The 22319-nt window shown below is 41.7% G+C and overlaps 1 protein-coding gene across 7 annotated transcripts; it reads left to right on the plus strand.

Annotated features, from left to right (window-relative positions):
* Positions 1–362: 362 nt before the first annotated feature.
* On the plus strand, positions 363–22238 carry LOC148843408 (extradiol ring-cleavage dioxygenase-like). Of its 7 annotated transcripts, none has more exons than XM_088958316.1 (6): positions 366–652; positions 759–836; positions 2403–2505; positions 18599–19093; positions 21341–21711; positions 21837–22238. In XM_088958316.1, the coding sequence occupies exons 4-6, from the start codon at positions 18761–18763 to the stop codon at positions 22027–22029; spliced, it is 897 nt and encodes a 298-aa protein (XP_088814442.1). In that variant the 5' UTR covers positions 366–652; positions 759–836; positions 2403–2505; positions 18599–18760; the 3' UTR covers positions 22030–22238. The 7 variants fall into 7 exon arrangements, with proteins under 7 accessions (XP_088814445.1, XP_088814442.1, XP_088814446.1 ...); XM_088958320.1 differs by having other exon boundaries at positions 18599–18988; XM_088958319.1 differs by lacking the exon at positions 2403–2505 and having other exon boundaries at positions 363–652; positions 18599–18988.
* Positions 22239–22319: the final 81 nt, after the last annotated feature.

Here is a 22319-nt window from a genome sequence, read left to right on the forward strand (position 1 = left end):
ATATATATAATGGCCAAAACGAAATTGACCTGACTTGGTCAAGTTAAGAAATTGTTAAATCAAAATCCACCAAAAATACTAAAAAATTAACCAACTTAGGTCAAGTTGAGTCAAGTTGGTTAGTTTGGTCGGTTTTATCGAACGGGTCCCTACTAGGGTTGTTCATTGGTTTAAAATTAATTATTGTTATTTTTGTAAAACAAATATTAAAAATAATATATAAAATATACATAATTATTAATTATTTAAAAATTTAAATTCTAAAACAATTAATTATTTTTAATAACTATTTAAAAATAATTATTAATTATCTAATTATTCCCTTAGTTTGCTATTTAAAATCTTAAATCTCGAGTTACCTCACCATCTTCATTTTGTTGTTTTGGTAAGACCCTCATTCTGTTCTACTTTGACCAACTTCTCGCTTCAATAGCGTCTTCACTTCTATACATCCTGCCAAGATCAGCCACTGGTCTTATTCCACTCTTGAACAGAAAGAAGCCATAAAAGGAGATTCTAGCTTTGGTTTGCCTCGGCGTCTCCGGAAATAAAGTAAAAAGGAAGATCCGAGGAGCAATCTCCCGTACATTCAACTTCTAGTCACCTTTGTGCCATTCGAAACATTCTCTTCGGATTCAAGCATACAATAGAGGTGATTCACCTCTCCCATTCCCAAAAGTTGATTTTTTATTGTTTTCTTTCCTTTTTTGTTGAGCACAAAAATCATTAACTATAATCTGAACCTTCTGGATTTTTAGGTATTCGATAGCTTGAACTTTTCTGGATATGTCTTTTCAAATTATATTAGGATGTCATATTCCGGAGGCTCTGGATTGGTAAGTGTGCCCACCCATGGTATTTGTACCCCTATCTGTTGTACTTTTGGCATTTTGATTCATCTTCTTTAGCTCTATATTACAATTGTTTTGGTATGTGTTTCTTCATATTTGACTTTTTGTGTTTTATATGCTGTTGACATTCTTTTTCCTGCTTCTTACTACTTTGCATGTCCTAGTTAAATCTTGATTACCTTCTCTTCTAGTCAGTCTTCTATTTGAGTAATTTTCAACAGCTTTAAGGTTTTTATTTTGATACATCTGGATCTGATTCTTTGAGGTTTTGGATCCCTGAACTTTAGGTTTTTCCCTTTATTATTCTGTTCAATCATATAAAATGGTTATCCCAGAAAGAAGGGAGGAGGTTAAGAGCTTTTGCCACCTCTGAGAATTTCCAATCTAACAGTTCATAATGGACTCCATGACATAATGGTTTACTTTTTTGGTGTCTTATTAATTTCTCCATTTATTCCTGACCTTTTCTTTTTCTTGAGTCTGCAACGTTTATCTATTTGTGTTTTAGAGCTCTTGCCATTCTATTCTTTTATATCTGTGGCTTTTCATCTTCATTTATGTGATCTTGAGCTGGAGAGTAGGAGATTCCTCTTCCTTCTCCCTTGCCTTTGATAATCACCATGATACAAAACTTCCTCCCGGTTATTATGTTGCACCAAAGCCAGTGAATCTGTATTTCTGCTCTTGCCGAGTCCTCTACTCCTATTGGCCCTGAAAACAGGGTTATCACTTCCCTTCATGGCTTCATCATCGCTGAACACTCCAATTCCTTATAGTTCAGGATTTCCTATGCCAATCACTCCTTTAAATGGCCTAAACTACTTGGAGTGGGTTAAGGTGTAAAACTTTATGTAATAGCAAGGGGAAGGTTACATAAATGAAGAGTGAAAGAACCCAAGAGTGGGATTGCTGAACATGATTGGTGGGACCAAGAAAACAGTATGGTGATGTCTTGGCTTGTTGTAGCCATGGAACCTGATGTGAAGATGAACTTTATGTGTGCTGACAATGCGAGTGAGATATGGGTACAGGCTAAAACCACCTATTCTGAGCCAATGCACTATGCCAAGATCTACCAGTTACAAGCTGAATCCTTAACTTGTAAACAGGGGAACCATAACTTGTTAGCCTACTATTCATCCCTTATCTCAGTATGGGAGGAATTGGACCACTATCATGCTATAGAATGGAAACATGATGATAATACCAGAGCCTATAAGAAGCTGGTTTTTCAGTAGTGGGTTTTTGCCTTTTTATTGGGATTAAACCTTGTATATGAACCTCTTAGAGTACAGGTTTTAGGAAGTCACATGATCAGTAAGCCAAACTTGTTTCAGTCTTATAACCTTTTGTTAGGAAGGGATAAGGTGGGACTTGTAGATGGATCATTCTCCTCTATTGTAGGTCAATGATCAATATCCCTTCCTCATGGACTTAACTTGAATAATGTTTTGCATATCCTTCAGCTTCCCATCAATCTTCTTTCTAATAGTAGTATCTCAAACTCTTTAAACTGCAATGTAAACTTTTCTTGATTCATGTGTTTCTCAGGATCTAACTTATGGGAGGACGATTGGTAGAGGAAGCTTAGTGGATGCTCTCTACACTCTTGACAATGAGGCTGGTTTCTTGGTGTCATCCTTAGAGTTGCATAGTCAGTCAACTAAGAGTTAATTTTTTTTGTGGCATAATTGGTTAGGTCATGTGTGTTTTGAAATAGTGAAGTCTTTGTTTCCTTATTTATTTAAGTCATGTTCAGTGTTAGATTTCCATTGTCAAACATGTCAGTTGATCAAGTAATGTAGAACAGTATTTCATTCAATTAATAAAAGATCAAGTTTTGCTTTCCATATTGTGTATTCTGATGTGTGGGGGTATTACCATAACTTCGGAGGGTGGGTATAAGTACTTTATCACATTGATTGATGATTTCTCTTGCTATATGTGGGTATTTCTCATGCATAGCAGCGATGAAATTCCAAAGATCGTCAGAGATTTCCAGAGGATGGTGTTTATACAGTTTCATGTTGAAATTCAGATTTTTGAATCGGACAATGCGAAGGAATATTTCCATGGTGAACTTAATGAGTTCTTTGCCTCTCATGGATCTATTCATAGGAGCTCATGTACAAGAACACCACAACAAAATGGTGTTGCAAAAAGAAAGAACAGACAGCTCGTTGAGGTAGCCTGAGGGATGATGTTACATATGAATGTTTGTTCCCAAATGTTTTTGGGTTGATGTTGTACTTGCTGCTGCTAATGTCATAAATCACATGCCCTTCAGAGTGTTGAACTATAAGGCCCCCATCAGTTATTGTTCCCTTAGTCTCCTTATTTTCTATTCCCATGAGGGTGTTTGGTTATCGTGCTTTTGTCCATGATTTATATCCGTTTCGTGTTAAGTTGGACCCTTGATTTTTTCCTTGTATCTTTCTGGGGTATCCCTCCTCACAAAAAGGGTTACCGATGCTTTGATCCCGTTATTCATAAGTTCTTTGTCTCAATGGATGCTTGTTTTTTAAGGCTAAATTGTTCTTCCCTGCTTCTCCTCACGGGGAGAGTAACGTGAAAGAGGGGAAGTAGGTCCAGATCCATCAAGTCTCTCTTCCTTCTACTTCGGACCTTGCTCCTTTTCGTGTCTTTTAACGTACAAACCGTAGAGATTAGCAAGGTGACAAAGATGTGGAGTCACCAAACATTGAGTAACCAACACCTTCAGATTTCCAGGAGGTAAGTCCAACACTTTCTATTACACCAATTGATGCCTTGGCTCCTACTTCGGTTGTGGATGATCTTGTCGTTCATATTGCTCATAAAAAGGGAGTCAGGTCATGCACTACCAAACACCCCATTACCTAGTATGTTTCCTGTGATCACATTTCTCCCTTTCATTGTGCCTTCCTATCTGTAGTTGGTAGCACCCCCATACCTTGAAATGTTGCAAAGCCTTTAAAATTTCATGAATGGATGGATGCTATGAAAGAGGAGATTTATGCCCTTCATAAGAATCAAACATGGGAGTTGGTGGATCATCCAAAAGGAGAAGACCTAGTGAGGTGTAAGTGGGTGTTTACAGTGAAACACTAGGCGGATAGGACAATTAAAAGATACAAAACAAGGTTGGTAGCTAAAGGGTACACTCAAGTCTATGGTGTTGACTATGATGAGACGTTTGCTCCAATAACTAAGATGAACTCAATTTGGGTTATTCTATCATTGGTTGCAAACTTTGACTAGGAATTGCATCAACTGGATATAAAGAATGCCTTTTTTAAACATTGGTGATCTACTCCAATGGCATCTTTTCTTGTGCTTCTTTCTTCAAAGTCTTAAGTTAATCCAGCAGTCCTACTTTCCTCCCCCTTTCCCTGCTGATGAGGTTTGATGCAGAGCAATACCTCCTAGGGTTGGTAGTTTTTGTTGGGAAGCCTATCTGGAAAGAATCAACACTGGTGATCTACTCCAAAAAAAGAGACCCAATACTTGCTTGTCACTTTAGTGGTGTGTTCTTTGTAAAGCGAATGGGGAGACTAGTTTTCACTTACTGGTGCCTTGCCATTTTGCAAGGTTAATTTGGGATTGAGCTTTCTGCCTATTTGGATGTAGCTGGAATCCTCCACCAGACTTGTAGGGCCTTTTTTCCCCTTCTTTTTTCGGGTGGCGGATAAAAAGGGGAAGGACTATGTGGAGAGGACTAAGGGCTGCAGTATGTTGGACACTTTGGGAAAAAAGAAACTCCAGGATATTCTCAGAAGTTGAGAGAGGAGCAGCAGATCTGAGGGCTATCATACATATTAGGGCTGTTCAGTGGCTGAAATCTTTGGAGCTATTCACTGATTACATTGTGGATGACATGTTGAGGAAGTGGGGTGAAATTGCAAATTGCACACAGACCAAGTCAGTAATGAGTGTGGCTTGGACCCCTCCACCTAGTGGAATCTTGAAATTAAACTTTGATGGGTGTAGTAGGGGAAATCCGGGACAATCGGGGATTGGGGGTGTTTTTAGGGATGAAAATGGGGTCATTTCTGCCATGTTCTCAGGCCCAATTGGAGTAAGTGACTCCCTTAGAGCTGAGATCTTTGTAGTTATGGAAGGAGTCTGGAAAGCTAAGGAGTTGAACATCAGGAAACTCATAATTGGAGGGGATTCAGAGGTGGTGATAGGGTGGCTGATTAAAGATCACAATGGCTTATGGAAGTACAACAATGAGAGGAGGAAATTCAAGTGGCTGGTGTGGGAGATGGAAGTTAAGACATGTTGGATTAAAAGATCGGCTAATTCCCTAGCTGACGGTTTAGCTAAACAAGGGGCAGAAAGGGATTCACTGTTTTGGGCTAAGCTATAACTTTAGTGTTTTTTCCTTTTTTTTCATTTTCTTGAGGTTCTTTGTTGCTCTTGGAAGATAAGTGTGTTTTTCTTCCTCTTGTAAATCTTCTATTGATGATTTAATGAAAGTGTTATTGATAAAAAAAAAAGAATGCATTTTTTAAACGGTGATCTAGAGGAGGAGGTGCACATGGTTTAACCCCTAGGTTTCTGGTGAGTTTCCGCTCACCTCGGAAACCTCTTTAAGGGAGGCTTGACCTCCTGAAACAGAAGATGGAGAGAAAAGAGAGAAGGGATGGAAGGAAGAAACTGGAATCGGGGAGAGGAAAATTAAGGGAGAATCATTCATTGCTTTCATTATGTGATGATGGCCTTATATAGCTGGCCTACAGGTGTAGTATCATAGGGAATATTCTCTGATTTCTGAATAACTAACTCTGGCAGATAACATGGGTGGAAAATCTTTAGGTGGCAGAGTAACCAACTTTGAGTGTAACTAATTTTGGGGTTTTGCCGCCTGGCTCCTCTGTCTTCTTGTGAATGGCTTATAGGCGGCCTGCTCCACTCCCCTAGTGGGTTCTGGAGGGGGTGTTTGGGTCTCAACAGTTCCTCCCCCCTTAGCACTAACCTTGCCCTCAAGGTCTAGGTTGGGAAACCTCTCATTCAGCCTTAGATAAGGTTCCCATGTGGCCTCTTCTAGAGGCAGACCGGCCCATTCAACCTTGGCTTCTGGCACCACCTGCCCTCCTCGCCGAACCCATCGGAAATCCACAATCTTGACAGGCTCCATGTAAATGTCCCCTTCATCTATAAATTGGGGTAAGTTCGGTGAGATAGGAGTATGATTCCCCACAGCTTTCTTGAGAAGTGAAATGTGAAACACCGGGTGTAGCTTCGAGGTAGCAGGGAGGTCTAATCTGTAAGCAATAAGGCCCACTCTCTCCAGCAACTTATAGGGCCCATAATATCTGGGAGCTAGCTTGTGCCAAGCCCGTCTCATCACTGAGACCTGGCGGTAAGGTTGGAGCTTAAGGTAGACAAAATTACCTACCTAAAACTCTAGTGGGTGGTGGTGAGAGTCATAGTAGGCTTTCATCTTTTGCTGGGCTTTAGTCAAGTTGGCCTTGAGTAGTCTAAGGATCTCATCTCTAGCCAGTAGGCGAGTCTCTACTTCTGCCATCTTAGCCGACCCAAATTCATAAGGTAATATGGGAGGAGGTTCTCTACCATATAGTGCCTTGAAGGGTGTCGTTCCTGCTGTTGACTGATAAGTTGTGTTGTACCAGTATTCTGCCCACAGAAGCCAATGAGCCCACTATTTGGGCTTCTCCCCTATGAAGCACCTCAGGTAGGCTTCTAAGCACCGATTAAGAACTTCAGTCTGTCCATCCGTCTAGGGGTGGTAACTTGTGGATGGGTGCAGTTGGGTTTCTTGCAATCGGAAGTATTCCTTCCAGAATGAACTTAGGAAGGCAGGGTCACGGTCCGATACAATGGATCTTGGTGTCCCATGCAATTTGGCGACGTCCCGTATTAAGATGTCAGCTACCGTTGCTACGGTGTAAGGGTGAGGCAGGGCAGAGAAATGGCTATACTTGGTGAGACGGTCAACTACTACCATGATAACTTCCTTCCCTAAAGAACGGGGAAGTCCGATGATGAAGTCCATGGAGAGGTCTTCCCATACTTGCTCTGGAATCTTGAGGGGCTGTAGGAGGCCCGCGGGAGACTGTGAGGAGTATTTTTTCCGTTGACAGGTCTGGCATTCAGATACATAGTGTAACACATCCTTGCGCATATCTACCCAATGGTAGTGGCTGCTGAGCTTCTTTAGAGTCCTTAGGACTCTTGAATGTCCTCCCAAGGAGGAATCATGAAACAACTTCAATAGTTCAGTTTCGTCGTTGGAATTTGGAGCAATCACGAACCGTCCCTTGAAGAAGAGGCCTGGTCCCACAATTTGGTACCCTGCAACCTGGGAAGGGTTCTGCCTTAATTTTTCCCTAATGTCTTGCAGCTGTGGACCAGTCCTTGCTTCTTGCCTTATGGTTTCAAACAAGGGAAAACTGGGCTGAGAGTAGGTTAGTTGGGCCTGCTCTTCTACCCATGATAAGGCATCAACTACCCTGTTAGCAGGCCCAGGTTTGTACTCTATTCGGTAGTCGAAGCCCATCAGTTTACTCAGCCACTTTTGCTGCTCTGGAGTGTGCACTCTTTGTTCTGCTATATATTTCAGACTTCGTTGGTCTGACCTTATGATAAATTGGCGTCCCAATAGATAGGTACGCCATTTATGAACTGCCATTACCACTGCCATCATCTCCTTGACATAAGTGGACTGGTTCTGGTGGGCGGCTGATAAGGCCTTGCTGAAGTAAGCAATGGGCTGTCCCTTCTGCATCAGGACGACCCCCACCCTTGCACCTGAGGCATCACACTCAATCTCAAAGGGCTGAGTGAAATCTGGAAGAATAAGGACTGGAGGGCTCGAAATTGCTGTCTTCAAGTCTTCAAAGGCCCGTTGGGCTTCATCAGCCGATCTGAAAGAATCCTTCTTCAACAGACGCGTTAGAGGGGCAGCCATGAGCCCATACCCCTTAATGAAACGCCTATAATACCCTGTAAGCCCAAGGAAACCCCCGAGAGCCTTAACAGTAGTGGGCTTGGGCCATTTTTGGATGGCCTCTATCTTTTCTGGGTCTGCCATGACCCGCCCTGCTACAACCACATGGCCTAAGTATTGTATCTGTTTTTGTCCAAAAGAACACTTGGTCATTTTGGCATATAATTGATGTTCCTTTAGAGTGGTGAGAGTAAGTCTCAGATGTTCCATATGGGTGCCCCAGTCCCTGCTGTAAACCAGAATGTCATCGAAGAATACTAAAACAAATTGCCTTAAGAAAGGCCTGAAAATGTCATACATAAGGGCCCGGAAGGTGGAGGGGGTGTTGGTGAGCCCAAACGACATAACCGGGAACTCATAATTGCCATCATGGGTTCGGAAAGCGGTCTTGTGGATGTCGACCTGGTGAACCCGGATCTAATGGTACCCGGATCGCAGATCCAGTTTGGAGAACACCTGTGCTTCTCCTAACTCATCCAGCAGTTCATCAACGAGGGGTATCGTGAACTTGTCCTTCACTGTAATCTGATTCAGGGCCCGGTAATCTACACAAAACTGCCAACTACCATCCTTCTTTTTTACTAGGAGTACAGGGGATGAAAATGGACTGGTGCTGGTTTGTATATGCCCTTTGTTCATTAGCTCTCTTACCGCCTTCTCAATTTCTAGCTTCTGGAAATAGGGGTATCTATATGGCCTGACATTGGCTGTTTTAGAATTTTGTAATTGGCTTGGTTCCTTGAACACATCAACAAATTGATCGAGTATTGATCGTAGTGCCTCGTGTTGGGCTTCTGTGGGTTGGTCACAGCCTTGATTGTTTAAAGTTGGAGCTGTGGGCTGCATGCCTAAGTGCATAAATAAGGGCTGTCCAATATCCTTGGAGGCCCGTAATATGGAAGTTACAGTATCACCTTGGGGACTCGGAGGTCGCACCCCTTGGAGATGGCAAGTTTGACCATCTTGACAAAAGTCCATTGTCATTTTGGCCCAATCACATAGTGCCGGCCCTAGGCCACGTAACCAATGATTTCCCAGAATAATATCAGCCCCTTAGAAATCCAATGGGTGGAGATCCACCACGAAATAGTGGCCTTGTATAAGGATCCTTTCCTTCTTGCACACACCATCACATGTCAACTGACTTCCATTAGCCACATAGATTGAAAAGAGTGGAGTGGGTTGTATAGACATACCTAGTTGCCTTGGTAATCGGCAAGTGATGAAATTCAGGGTTGAACCACTATCAATCAAGATCATCACAAATCGGCCCACCAACCTTCTACTCGCATGGACTGAAGAGGGTTGAGGCCCATGAGGGCGTGTAAGGAGATCTTGGCTCCCCCCGGTTCTGGTTCAACTGAGATCAGTTCACAGTCTTCTACGTTTTCTTTCGGTTCTTCCTCTGTCTGAAGGAGAAACACTCGCTGGACTCGGCACTTATGGCCCGGTCCAAACTTGTCATCACAATTGTAGCAGAGGCCCTTCTTGCATCGGGCCTGCATCTCAGCCCATGAGAGGCGCTTGAAGGGCACAGTGGGCCTGGTTAGAATGGGCTTCTGAGAATCCCCAATTTGTTTCATGGGTTGTTGTTCGGTCCGCTGGGGAGCCCTCACATTCGGGTTGGAAGGCTTGCTGGTTCTGCGCATGCTATCCATCTTCTCTTCTTGCAGGCGAGCCATTCCCATCGCCGCCATGACTGTCGCTGGTCGAAGAGCTCTCACTTCCAGGCGGATGTCTTCTCTGAGACCTCCCACGAAACACCCTACCAGAGCCTTCTCCGGCCATCCATGTACCTGGTCGCCATTCTTTCGAACTTGAGCTGGTAGTCTGCTACTGTCCCAGTCTGTTTTAGTCGAGTGAGGAGTTCGTCGTAATCCACAAACGCCGTCGACCCAAAACGGATGCACAGGGCTTCTGTGAACTCCGCCCAAGTTACCTGAGGATGGGTTTGTTGATACCACTGAAGCCAGAGAATAGCATCTCCTTCTAGGTGAATGGAAGCGATGGCGACGCGTTGGTGTGCAGGGGTTTCATGATACTCGAAGAATCTCTCTGCTCTGAAAATCCAAGGAATGGGATCTCCACTGGAATAGTTGGAAAATTGATTTTAGTAACCTTTCCGGCGGGGTAACCCCCAGTTCTTTGGCTACCGGAAACAGAGGCATCGGCCCCTATTGGATGATTGGTCTCGGCGGATTGTTGTTGGGAGGCAAGGTTAGAGATGACCACCTTGAGATCCCTGAGTTCGTTCAGTACCTGATGGAACCCAATCTTAAGTTGGTCGACTCTATCTTTCATGGTAGAGGATCTTGTCAGTGGCGTAGCTGGTCTGCAACCTTGCTCTGATACCAACTTGGTGAGTTTCCGCTCACCTCGAAAACCTCTTCGAGGGAGGCTTGACCTCCTGAAACAGAAGATGGAGAGAAAAGAGAGAAGGGAGGGAAGGAAGAAATTGGAATCAGGGAGAGGAAAATTAAGGGAGAATCATTCATTGCTTTCATTATGTGATGATGGCCTTATATAGCTGGCCTACTGGTGTAATATCATAGGGAATATTCTCTGATTTCTGAATAACTAACTCTGGCAGATAACATGGGTGGAAAATCTTCAAGTGGCAGAGTAACCAACTCTGAGTGTAACTAATTTTGGGGCTCTGTCGCCTGGCTCCTCTGTTTTCTTGTGAATGGCTGATAGGTGGCGGCCTGCTCCACTCCCCTAGTGGGTTCTGGAGGAGGTGTTTGGGTCTCAACAGTTTCTATGCCAAAGGAAGTGAAAATAAGGTTTGCAAGCTAAGGAAGTCTTTCTATGGTTTAAAACAATCTCCTAGAGCATGGTTTAGCAAATTTCATATGGCAGTTCAGCAAGTAGGTTTCAAACAATGTTAATCTGATCACACTCTTTATGAAGAGATGTTAGGAACACGCTGTTGTGTTGATAGTGTATGTGGATGATATCATCATTATAGGAAATTGGAGCATAGAAATACAAAAGTTGAAGGAGTTCCTAGTCTCTTAATTTGAAGTGAAAGATCTGGGTCCCCTAAAGTACTTTATTGGAATTGAAGTTGCCCGCTCAAAAAGGGGAATCTAAATTTCTTAGAGAAAGTATATCCTAGATCTGTTATAGGACACAAGCAAGTTAGGTGCAAAACCAACAAATACTCCTATGGATGTCGATCATAAATTGAGAGATTGTGATGATAAACCACTAAAAGATGTGAAACAGTTTCAAAGGTTAGTGGGAAGGTTGCTTTATTTGTCCATGATACATTAGATATTGCTTATTCAGTTGGGGTCCTAGGCTAATTCATGCATTCCCCTAAGAGACCGAATATGGAGGCAACTGAGAGGATTCTTAGGTATTTGAAGAAGTATCTAGGAACAAGGTTGCTATTCAACAAATATAATCATTTGAAAGTGGAAGTCTATATAGATGCTGATTGGGCAGGTGCTGTGGATGATAGAAAGTCCACAAGTGGGTAGTATGCATTTGTAGGAGGAAATCTAGTGACATGGAGAAGTAAAAAACACAGTGTAGTTGCAAGGTCAAGTGCTGAAGTGGAGTATTGGGCTATGGCACATGGGGTAGCTGAAGTTCTTTGGCTGAAGAACCTTTTAGGGGAACTTGAGGTTATTGTTCACAACCCTTATGTCCCTTTACTGTGACAATAAGGCAGTTATTAAAATTGCTAGCAATCCTGTCCTACATGATAGGACCAAGCACATTGAAGTGGACAAGCACTTCATAAGAGAAAAATTGGAAAAGGGAGAAATCTATAATCCTTATGTCAAATCCAAGGAGCAATTTGCTGATATTCTCACAAAAGGGCTTCCATGCTTGTGGCACAATGAGCTCTGTGACAAGTTGGGCATGATAGATATATTCAGCCCAACTTGAGGGGGAGTATCGTTGGATTTAATTCTTTTATTTCTACTGTTAGAATGTTGTCGGCCTAGGCTGCTGTCAGCATGATCTTTTCTCTTGTTTAAGTTTTATTTTTAGGGTGTGCCGCTAGGACATACCTGTAATTTCTTTATCTTTTATTTTTTACATCATGCTATTATAAATGAGAAGCTGGGCACTGCCAACCCAACCTTTTGACTCTCACACATCTTTCTCCCTTGTTTTGACTGCTACTACAGTAACCCGAACCAACAAGAGGAAGAAGAAGAAGAAGAGAAGAAGAAGGAAAATGAAGGGACTGTCGAATCTGATGGATTAACCCTATCAGTCGACCCCTTAATAGTAATTAGTCTCTAATTACTTATACAAAGACTAAACTGCCCTTATTCGGCTCACTCTAACACTCCCCCTTGAGCTGGATAATATATGTCATATAATCCCAGCTTGTTACATAGATAGTTCACTTTCCTTGAGCTTAGAGCTTTTGTAAACAAATCTGCCCACTGATCACTCGAGCCCACATGTTCTGTGCTTATCTCTCTAGCAAGAACCTTCTCCCTCACAAAGTGGCAATCAACCTCTATGTGCTTTGTTCTCTCAATGAAAACAGGGTTGGATGAGATATGGAGTGCAGCTTGATTGTCACAGTACAATTTCATAGGTTTATCCATGTGGAACCCGATTTCTTGTAGGAGATTCCTCAACCACACTAATTCACAGGTAGTGTGTGCCATGGCCCTATACTCGGCTTCAACACTGCTTCTAGCCACAACCGTCTGCTTTTTACTCTTCCACGTCACAAGATTTCCTCCAAGAAATGTGCAATAGCCTGTATTAGATCTTCTGTCATTCACTGAGCCTGTCTAGTCTGCATCTGTGTACCCAACTACTTCAAGTTTTCCTCCTGGTTTATACATTAGCCCACGGCCCGGAGCTCCCTTCAAATACTTTACAATTCTAAGAACTACATCCCAATGAGGTATATGAGGGTTTTGCATGAATTGGCTCACCACACTGATTGCAAAGGAGATGTTTGTTCTCGTGATAGTTAGATAGTTCAGCTTTCCCACTATTCGTCTATACCTTTCAGGATCTTCAAATACTTCCCCTGTATCACTGCTCAACTTAACATTTGGTTTCATAGGGGTTTCAGCCGGTTTTGCACCTAACAGTCCCGTTTCTTCCAGTAGATCAAGAACGTATTTTCTTTGGCACAAATTTACACCTTGTTTTGACCTGGCAATTTCTATGCCCAAAAAATACTTCAATGTCCCAAGGTCTTTTGTTTGAAAATGATTTTGCAGAAATACCTTGAGTTTGTCAATCCCCAATTTGTCACTGCCAGTAATGACAATATCATCCACATAGACCACTAATAAAATCTTTCCAGCTTTTGAGTCATAGTTGAACACTGAGTGATCAACCTGGCATTGCTTCATTCCAAAACTCTTCAGCACTTCACTAAACTTCCCGAACCAAGCACGCGACGATTGTTTCAACCCATAAATTGCCTTCTTCAGTCTGCACACCTTACCATCCTCCCCCTGAGCAACAAACCCAGGTGGTTGCTCCATATATACTTCCTCCATAAGGTCACCATGAAGGAAGACATTTTTGATGTCAAGCTGAAATAGAGGCCAATCATACATAACTGCCAGGGAAATTAGCACACGAACAGAGCCAATCTTAGCAATCGGAGAGTGCCTCCATATAGTCCATTCCATACAACTGTGAATAACCTTTAGCAACGAGTCTGGCCTTCAGACGCTCCACACTACCATCTGGCAAGTATTTAACAATATACACCCATTTACAGCTCACGACATGCTTACTAGGTGGGAGAGTAGTGAGCTTCCACGTTTGAGTATGTTGAAGAGCAGAGAGTTCCTCCATTGCCTGCCGCCACCCAGGTGAAGTAAGAGCTTCTTGGATATTGTTAGGTATGAAAATAGATGACAAAAGTGAAACAAACTGATGATGTGAGGCGGAAAGGCAAGATAATGAAACAAAATTAAAAATGGGATGGAGAGTAGAACTGCGTTTACCTTTCCGTAAGGCAATGGGTAGGTCAAGTTCTGAGGGTTTAGCAACAGGAGCCATGACAGGATCCGCAGATAAGGTAGAAGCTGGAGGAGGGGCCGGTGTCGTTCGACGTGTATACACTTTTCGGATCGGTCGTCGTTCAGTAGTGATCTGCACTAGATGAGGAGATGAGTCTACTCCAACAGGAACATCCGGAACTGGATCACTGACAGGAAGAGGAAGAGGAGGAGGAGGTAAGGGTGGAGATGAAGGTGCTTCAGGTCCTGAGAAGAAGGGGACAAACTCAAAAAATGTGACATCAGGACAGACATAGCAGTTCCGAGTAATGAGATTATAACACTTGTATCATTTTTGAGTCCGAGAGTAGCCAAGAAAGACACATTTAATGGAGCGTGCATCTAGTTTGTCTATTCCAGGACTCAGATTGTGAACAAAGCACACACTGCCAAAGACACAAAGAGTTAATGGAAATGGAGATAAAGTGGGGAACAAGATAGAGAAGGGGGACCGACCATGAAGAATGAAGGAGGGCATCTGATTAATGAAGAAACATGCAATGAGTACAATATCACTCCAAAACCGTTTAGGAACACTCATATGATGAAGAATAGACCGAGCAGTTTCAAGGAGCTGACGGTTCTTTCGTTCACCCACCCCATTTTGTTGAGGAGTGGATGCACATGAGGTTTGATGAATAATGTCATGCTGTTCTAAATACTGTTGAAACGAAGTAAGAAAGTATTCACGACCATTATCTGAATGAAGAACTTTGATTGGAACACCAAATTGTGTACGTATTTCAACATGGAATTTTTGAAAAATGGAGAATAATTCACTTCTTTCTTTCATTAAGTAAATCCATATCATTCTTGAACAATCATCAATAAAAGAGACGAAATACTTGTACCCATTATAAGACTCTATCTTGATCGGGCCCCAAACATCTGAATGAACCAAAGAAAACGGACTCAACATATGACTTTCAACTCTAGGACTGAAAGAAACACGATGATGTTTCCCAAACTGACATGACTCACACTGTAAAACTGACAAATGACTCAAAGACGGTAACATAACAGTTACCGTCAAGATAATACAATTCACCAGCTTCATGCCCCCCACCAATTTTCTTCCCCGTCTTGAGATTCTGAAAAACACAAGAGGAAGGAAAGAAGGTAACATAACAGTTAAGAGTCTTGGTTAATTTACTATCAGACATAAGATTGAAGGGAAATTTAGGTACACATAGAACAAATGAAAAAGAAAGAGAAGCCATGTCAACATTACCAACACCACAGATGGGAGATGAAGAACCATTGGCAAGTTTAACAATTTGTGATGTGGAAGTTTCAGAAAGAGAAGAGAACACACCTGGAGTCTCGGTCATGTGATCAAAGGCTCCAGAGTCAATAATCCAGGGAGAGGTTTTAGATGACATGCAAGCAATACCTGAGTGGGCTAGAGTAGCAGTGGTATGCTGTGAAGTGGTTTGAAGGAATCGTTCATACTCATCACGCGGTACATTTACCATCTCTCTCCTAGAAGCAGATGTAGATGTGGAGGGAGTTAGGTCTGCCGGTTTACTATCACTGATATAAACCTCACCAGCTACAACATGATTAGCCCATTTAGAGGGAGGGCCATGTAGATCATAACAGAAATTCACCGAGTGTCCTTCCCTACCACAATGGGTACATTTCCTTGCAGAGTTACTCTTTCCTTTGCCACGGCCTCCCCCTGAGTCACGACCACCACCCCAGCCAAACATGGAACTACCACGGCCTCCTCTGGAGGCATGTCCTCCCCCTCTTGTACCACGTCCACCTCCTCTGGCTGTCACAAGTGCTGATTTATCAAACTGTGTGGGATTCTCTATCTGTCCCAAAGAAATCCTACGAAGCCGTGCAAATACTTCCTCAAGTGTAGGAAGAGTAAAGCTCCCTAATATTTGGGCTCTAACTGGTTCATACTCCGATTTCAACCCCACTAAGAATCTTGTAACATCTAGTTGTTCCCTTTGTTGTTGTTGAACCTTAACATCTGGAGTGAGGGGATGATAGACATTGAGTTCATTTCTAAGATTCTTCATGCAGGCATAATACTCTTCTAGGGTTTTGTTTCCTTGTTGCAAATCAAAGTATTCCTGATAAAGTTGAAATACCCTTATAGTATTATGTTGTCCAGAATACAGCTTCTTAGCATGTTCCCATATATCCTTAGCCGTATCTAGGAACATAAAGTTGGCACTAATTTTTGGTTCCATACTATTCCATAGCCAGGTCATGATTTGAGCATCCACTTGTTCCCAATCATGTAAAGTGAAGCACTAATTTTTGATTCCATACTATTCCATAGCCAGGTCAGCTGATGGTTTATCTTCTTTTATATGCTTCACTTTCCTCTTTGCCTTGAGGAAAACTTCCACCGATTTGGCCCATGGAACATAGTTCTCACCATTCAGTTTAATTGAGGTCATCTATACACCTAGATAGTCAGAGGGAACTACCACACTAGGTTTTTGATCATTATACCCATCTCCCATTGCTGCCATGATACTCTTTCACCGCTGCTTCTAACCTGAATTCCCAGCAACCAACTGAGTGCTGTTATTAGGAGTTTGATGTTCCAGCACCTATAGCAGTCCCTAAGCACAATAATAGGTACACAAGCCTTGTTCTTGTTCACACCACTACTGATTTCACAACACCACGAACCACATAAACATCAATTCAACACTTAACTAATCACATGCAAGTCCTCTTACAACCACTCAACAAGAATTGTGCATCACAAGCACCACCACATGGTCATATCTGTTACACCCGGTACAGACCTGTTTAACACCTTTAAGAGGGCAATACACGACCACAAAGAACTCAGCTAGGTCACTGCATTACACTTTGCACAATTCGGCCACTTACAGCAGCCCTTACACCATTCGGCTACTGTAAACAAAGCCCGTTCTTGGGATTTTCTCCAAGAACTAGGGCAACAATAAACCTAGTTCTCTAGGTTCTGATCAGTACTTACAGGTTTTTGAAGGTTTTCTACCCAGAAATACCAGCAGCACAAGGAGAAGGAATAACTGACCTTCTTTAGAGAGTTTCAACCAACCTTTCACTGCTGAAGTCATTTTCTTAATGAAGAAGGTTATGCACAGCAGAGAGAGACGAGCTGAGATGTTTCAGACCTTGGACGAACTAGTTTTCTCCATTGACAGCCCAGAAACGAAGATAGAGAGGTCACGGACACTGCTGAGATGTTCACGAACTGAAGTAGGTCAGGAACCTTGCTCTGATACCATGTTTCGACTGCTGCTACAGTAACCCGAACCAGCAAGAAGAAGAAGAAGAAGAAGAAGAAGAAGAAGAAGAAGAAAAGGAAAATGAAAATGAAGGGACTGTCGAATCTGATGGATTAACCCTATCAGTCGACCCCTTAATAGTAATTAGTCTCTAATTACTTGTACAAAGACTAAACTGCCCTTATTCAGCTCACTCTAACATCCCTCTTCTCTCTTCTCTCTTCTCTCCTCTCTCTTCTTGGAAGAAAACAATACCAAGCTCTGATAACATCATCCACTGCCACCAATTTGAAGGCTTCCAATGTTTTTATCCAGTTTTCCGTTTTGATCTTTATGCTTTCAATGGTGTCCTCCATGCTCCTTGACTTTTCTTTGAACAATCCTTCATTTCTTTCCTCCCAGAGAGTCCAGATAGTTGCTGCCCTAGCTGTTTTCCATAGTAATCTTCCTCTCTTCTTCGCTTGCCTGAAAAATTTCGGCTGAACAAAGTAGTAAAGTCCTCTGGTGCACTTGCATTGGGCAGTTGCACACACACACAGATAGAAGAGTAACTGATTTAGCAGAATCATGTTTTTCTTTTTTAATGGGACTATTGGGCTTTTTACTAGATTGTCTAATAGAAGTTATGTGATGCTTAATTGAAATTACTTTCTCACTGTAATTCTTGAAAACTATGAGGTCTCCACTGAATTTTCTGCTTGGCATTTCTTTTTCCCAAAACAGTTGAAGAGGAAGTAATGTTAATCCTCTATTTTATTAATTTGTACCTGTCATTTCAAGTTTGTTTTGAATCAGAAAGCTTCTAGGAATCAAACGCCTATCAGTACATCCTTTTTTCAGAAATTAATATATTTTTTCTTCATCCATTAATATTTCCCCTTGATGCACAGAATTGACAATTGGAGAACTAATATTTGGTTTGGCCTGATTTCCTTTTGTTTCTTTGCTCTTCCAAGTGCAGGCTCATGTTGAATCTCCTGTGTCATACTCTTTGAGCTTCAATACAGCTCTAGAGTTTTTTTCCTCTTATTCTTTTTTTTTTTCTTGTGAATTTGGGGTGGGGGTGGGGGTGGTTTGAAATTACATTTTGTGTTATCTCAACCTTTTCCTTCAGGTGTGTACTGCTTGTTTTCTTTTCTACATGGATGTGTTTCAATTAACCTCAAGTTTCTAATATGTTTTTTCATGATCTACCTCAGTCTATGGTGCATGTGCCAGTAGCCTAGAAATTTGTGTTTCTGTATTTCTAGCTAAATGCAAATTGTTTTTATTTTCCAGTTCATTGCCTGCTTGCATGTAGCTGTCTAGTTTGGTGCTCTTTTATAACTTACAAGGCATAGACTGCATAGTTTTGTCCTTTGCATATGTGGCTGTGTTTCTGTTTTTTTTTTTGTCCTATAATCAAAATGAGGTTTAACTGAAGGTTCTAAGGGCTAATTTAAACCTCCTACATGTTCTATTTCCTTCCTATACTCTGAGAGAGAAGGTTGTATGCAAGCCTAATTGGTTTAATAGTCTTCTGTTTTTCTGGAAACACAGATGATCTGAGGTGGAACTTGTTGGGTACCAGCAGTTTTTGAACCAACTTTCCAGTGGCTCAACTAGTTCAACAACAAAGAGCCTATCTAAGTCATAGATCCTTCTTCTCCAAGTTCCAAAACTACTACACAAGCCCTGCCTCGTTCTTTTGAATCCATAGACATGGCTGTGAGCTTTTGCACTCTTCTAGTTCTCATCACTTTATTTGCTTGTGTTTCTCACTTGGTTCTTCTTCATAAGAGTGAGAGATCATCACAGAATCGAGTCATGGATACATTCTTCATATCTCATGGATCGCCAATGCTATCAATTGATGATTCACTACCAGCACGGCATTTTTTGAAATCATGGCAGAAGAAGATATTCACACCAAGACCGAAGTCAATTCTGGTAATCTCTGGTCATTGGGAAACCTCTGTACCTACTGTTAATGTCATCTCTGGGCCCCATAATACCATCTATGATTTCTATGGCTTTCCTAAGCCCATGTATCAGGTATCCCCCCATTCATGTTCTAGGTGTCAAAATATGGGAAGTTGGTGTCTCTCTCATACTTGTTGGAACTATTGTAATTTACTTTCCTGATATGCCCCTTCAAATTTTATTCAGTTGTCAAGAGTTGTTGAAGGGTGTTGTGAATGCTTCTTGGGGGCTGATTAGAGGTGTAAATCGGGCCATGCTGGTTCGGCCCGCATGTGGCCCATGTCGGTCCATGCTCCCCTCCCCTGGGATAATTTTGGGGGTCAATTTGGCACAACCCACGTCACGAGCCTGTGCGGGCCCATGTCATGTCATGTAGTGGGTCTGGGTAGGGTGGGATTATGGATTGGGCCGGATCGGGCTAGAAAGGCCCAGACTGTTTTTTTGATATTTAAATTTTTTGTTTAGTAAAACTAAAATACTTAACTTTCTTTTGGAACAAATTGAAAAAAAATCTAACAAAGAAATGAAAAAAATACTTGCCAAAATACAAAATGGACAACAAATTGGAAAAAATAGGATTTTTTTTTTCATTTAAAATATAAAAAATTACAAATTGAAAATAAAAATACATTGTTGAAATAATTTAAATAAAATTGAAAAAATTACTCCATCTCCTTGACTTTAATCATCTACTTCATCAGGTGTAGTAAGTGTTTATGCCCTCCTTTATCTTGTAATTTTTATCCTCAGCATCAAGCATACCTTTAAAGTAGATGTCTTTTTCTTGTTTCTCATGGAATAGCGAATGTCCGCCCAAGTGGCCAGTACCACCCTTACTACTGAAGCTAAAGCCAATCCTACTCTTTTGGCAAATGAATCTTTTTCCCTTTCCCTCAGCCTACTCTAATTTAAATATTTTCCAAATCGGGCTAGTGAAGTAGTGAACTTAATGTTGGGGAATTGGTTTTGAGGAGAGGAGTCGGCCATTTTTTTTAATTCTAAAAATTAAAAATTAACCTAATTGCACTTACCCAGATGGTTGGATTATCAGTTCAAAATCTCAACTTGATTTCAACGGTTGAAGCCTCAAAACCTCCTCCTAAATTACGAAGTTTGTGATAGTATGAGACTATATGGGATGAGAGACTGAGAGAGTGAGAATTGAGAAGAGAATTTCTGAATTGGTGTGATGAGAATGGTGGAGGATATGACTATTTATAGGAATTGAAAATAATTCAATTGCCCAAAATACCTTAAAAACTAGTCGTTTTTTAGTTGTTGAGATTTGGAGGGTATTTTGGTCATTATAAAGTCATTTATCACTTTACTCAAATGCCCCCAAAGTCCCAAACTAACTGCTATATAAGATATAATTATTAGAGGGGCATTATTGTCTTTCCTAAAGCCAAAATACATAAATACCCTCCATATAGTTGTTTATAGGCTTATAGCTATTGATTGAGGGGGTATTTCTGTAAAAAACCCTAAAAAAGCTGAAACTAGCTGTTTGGGGGGGTGCCTCAAGGGCCCCAATGGCTAGTTTCTTGAACGGGCTGCACTTGGCCTGTTGCGGGCTGTACCACGTGCTGGGCCATGCCGACACACAGGCGGCATGGTATGCACAATTATGCCATGCTGGTCCATGGACCTGAAACCCCTGGTCTAGCACGGCTCATGTGCTATTTGTGCTGGGCTAGTCCAAAATCGTGCCAGGCCACAGGTAGCATGACCCGATTTACACCTCTAGGTCTGATACAGGTATCTGTCAAAGAACGTGTTAGTGGGATCCTCTTCATTTTCCCTTGCTATTGCGTTTGGTATTCTCCCTATTACAGAGCGCCCATGACAGATGGTTCCCATTTTGGAAACTTTCTTTAGAAATAATCGTAAACAATGTGATATTTTTGAATTCTGATAATCTGATCCGTCCGTTAGCATGGGACCTTTTGGCTGTGCAGCTTGTAGTAAATTCAGTATCATAATTGTTTGTAAAAACAGGGCAGTTGGGTCATCCACTGATGGCTTCATGGGCAGGTAGGTAACTGAGTTCTCTCAAGCAAAACCGATCAGAGGGCAACAAAATTGGATGTTGAATGTATAGTTGTACAACCGAAAGTCAAAGGCACCATAACTTGCCAATTAAGCTTACATTTTGTTTGGTAAAACATTTGATACATTTAATGGGTCGTGGTTGTAATGGTCTTGATATGCAATAAATGGACAATTAGTAAAAGTAAAGAATTCATGTTCTGTGATTGAGCAATCTTATGAATTTATTACACTTTATAAACAAACTCTAACTCCCATCATGACTACCAGCTGAAGTACCCGGCACCAGGCGCACCTCACTTGGCAAAGAGAGTGAAGGAATTGCTTACAGAGGCTGGCTTCAAACATGTAATGGAAGACAATGCTCGTGGGCTTGACCATGGTGCTTGGGTCCCGCTCATGCTCATGTACCCAGAAGCTGATATCCCAATATGTCAGCTTTCCATCCAAACAAATCAGGATGGAACCTATCACTACAAAATGGGCAAGGCATTGGCCCCTTTGAGAGACGAAGGGGTCCTGATAATTGGTTCTGGAAGTGCCACACATAACTTGAGGGCCCTTCAATTTAATGATGTCTCGGCTGTTCCTTGGGCACTGAACTTCGATACATGGCTCAAAGAATCTCTCATAAACGGAAGGTAATTTGCATTCATCAAAAATTACCATTGTTAAGTAGTAACTAACCAGATTTAGTCATGGCATTTATAATGTCTTTTCTTTAAGAATGGTTTCGTTCTGGTTTTCCCTGACGAACTGTTTGCAGACATGAAGACGTGAATCACTACATGGTGAAAGCACCCAGGGCGGAAATGGCTCATCCACGGCCAGACCATTTGTACCCTTTGCATGTGGCTCTAGGAGCCACAGGTGAAAATGCCGATGCAGAACTTATCCACCATAGCTGGAGTATGGGTTCTCTTTCTTACGCCTCTTATCGGTTCTCAACAGCTTGGTGATGTTCGTTGGTTGCTAATGTTATTCAGTGCCTTTATGTTCTTGTATGATAAATAGATAAAATTTGAAATCTGTTAAGTGCCCATTTTGGACGAAGCGCCCACCTGAAAAGCAATGTTTAGGCTCTGTTTGCAGTTTTTATCTGAACCGGATGGAATTCAACTTTGCATCCATTATTTGTGATTATGATTTGCGGTTCAACCTTCTAAAAGATTTGCATTTTTTTTTCTCATTTGCACCTGTTGGTATTGCAAATTTTTCATCTACAAAGCTGATGCAAAATTTGAGCCGC

The sequence above is a fragment of the Nelumbo lutea genome, chromosome 8 (assembly GCF_056320005.1).
Source record: "Nelumbo lutea isolate HS-2025 chromosome 8, American lotus-T2T, whole genome shotgun sequence".
NCBI classification, from domain to species: domain Eukaryota; kingdom Viridiplantae; phylum Streptophyta; class Magnoliopsida; order Proteales; family Nelumbonaceae; genus Nelumbo; species Nelumbo lutea.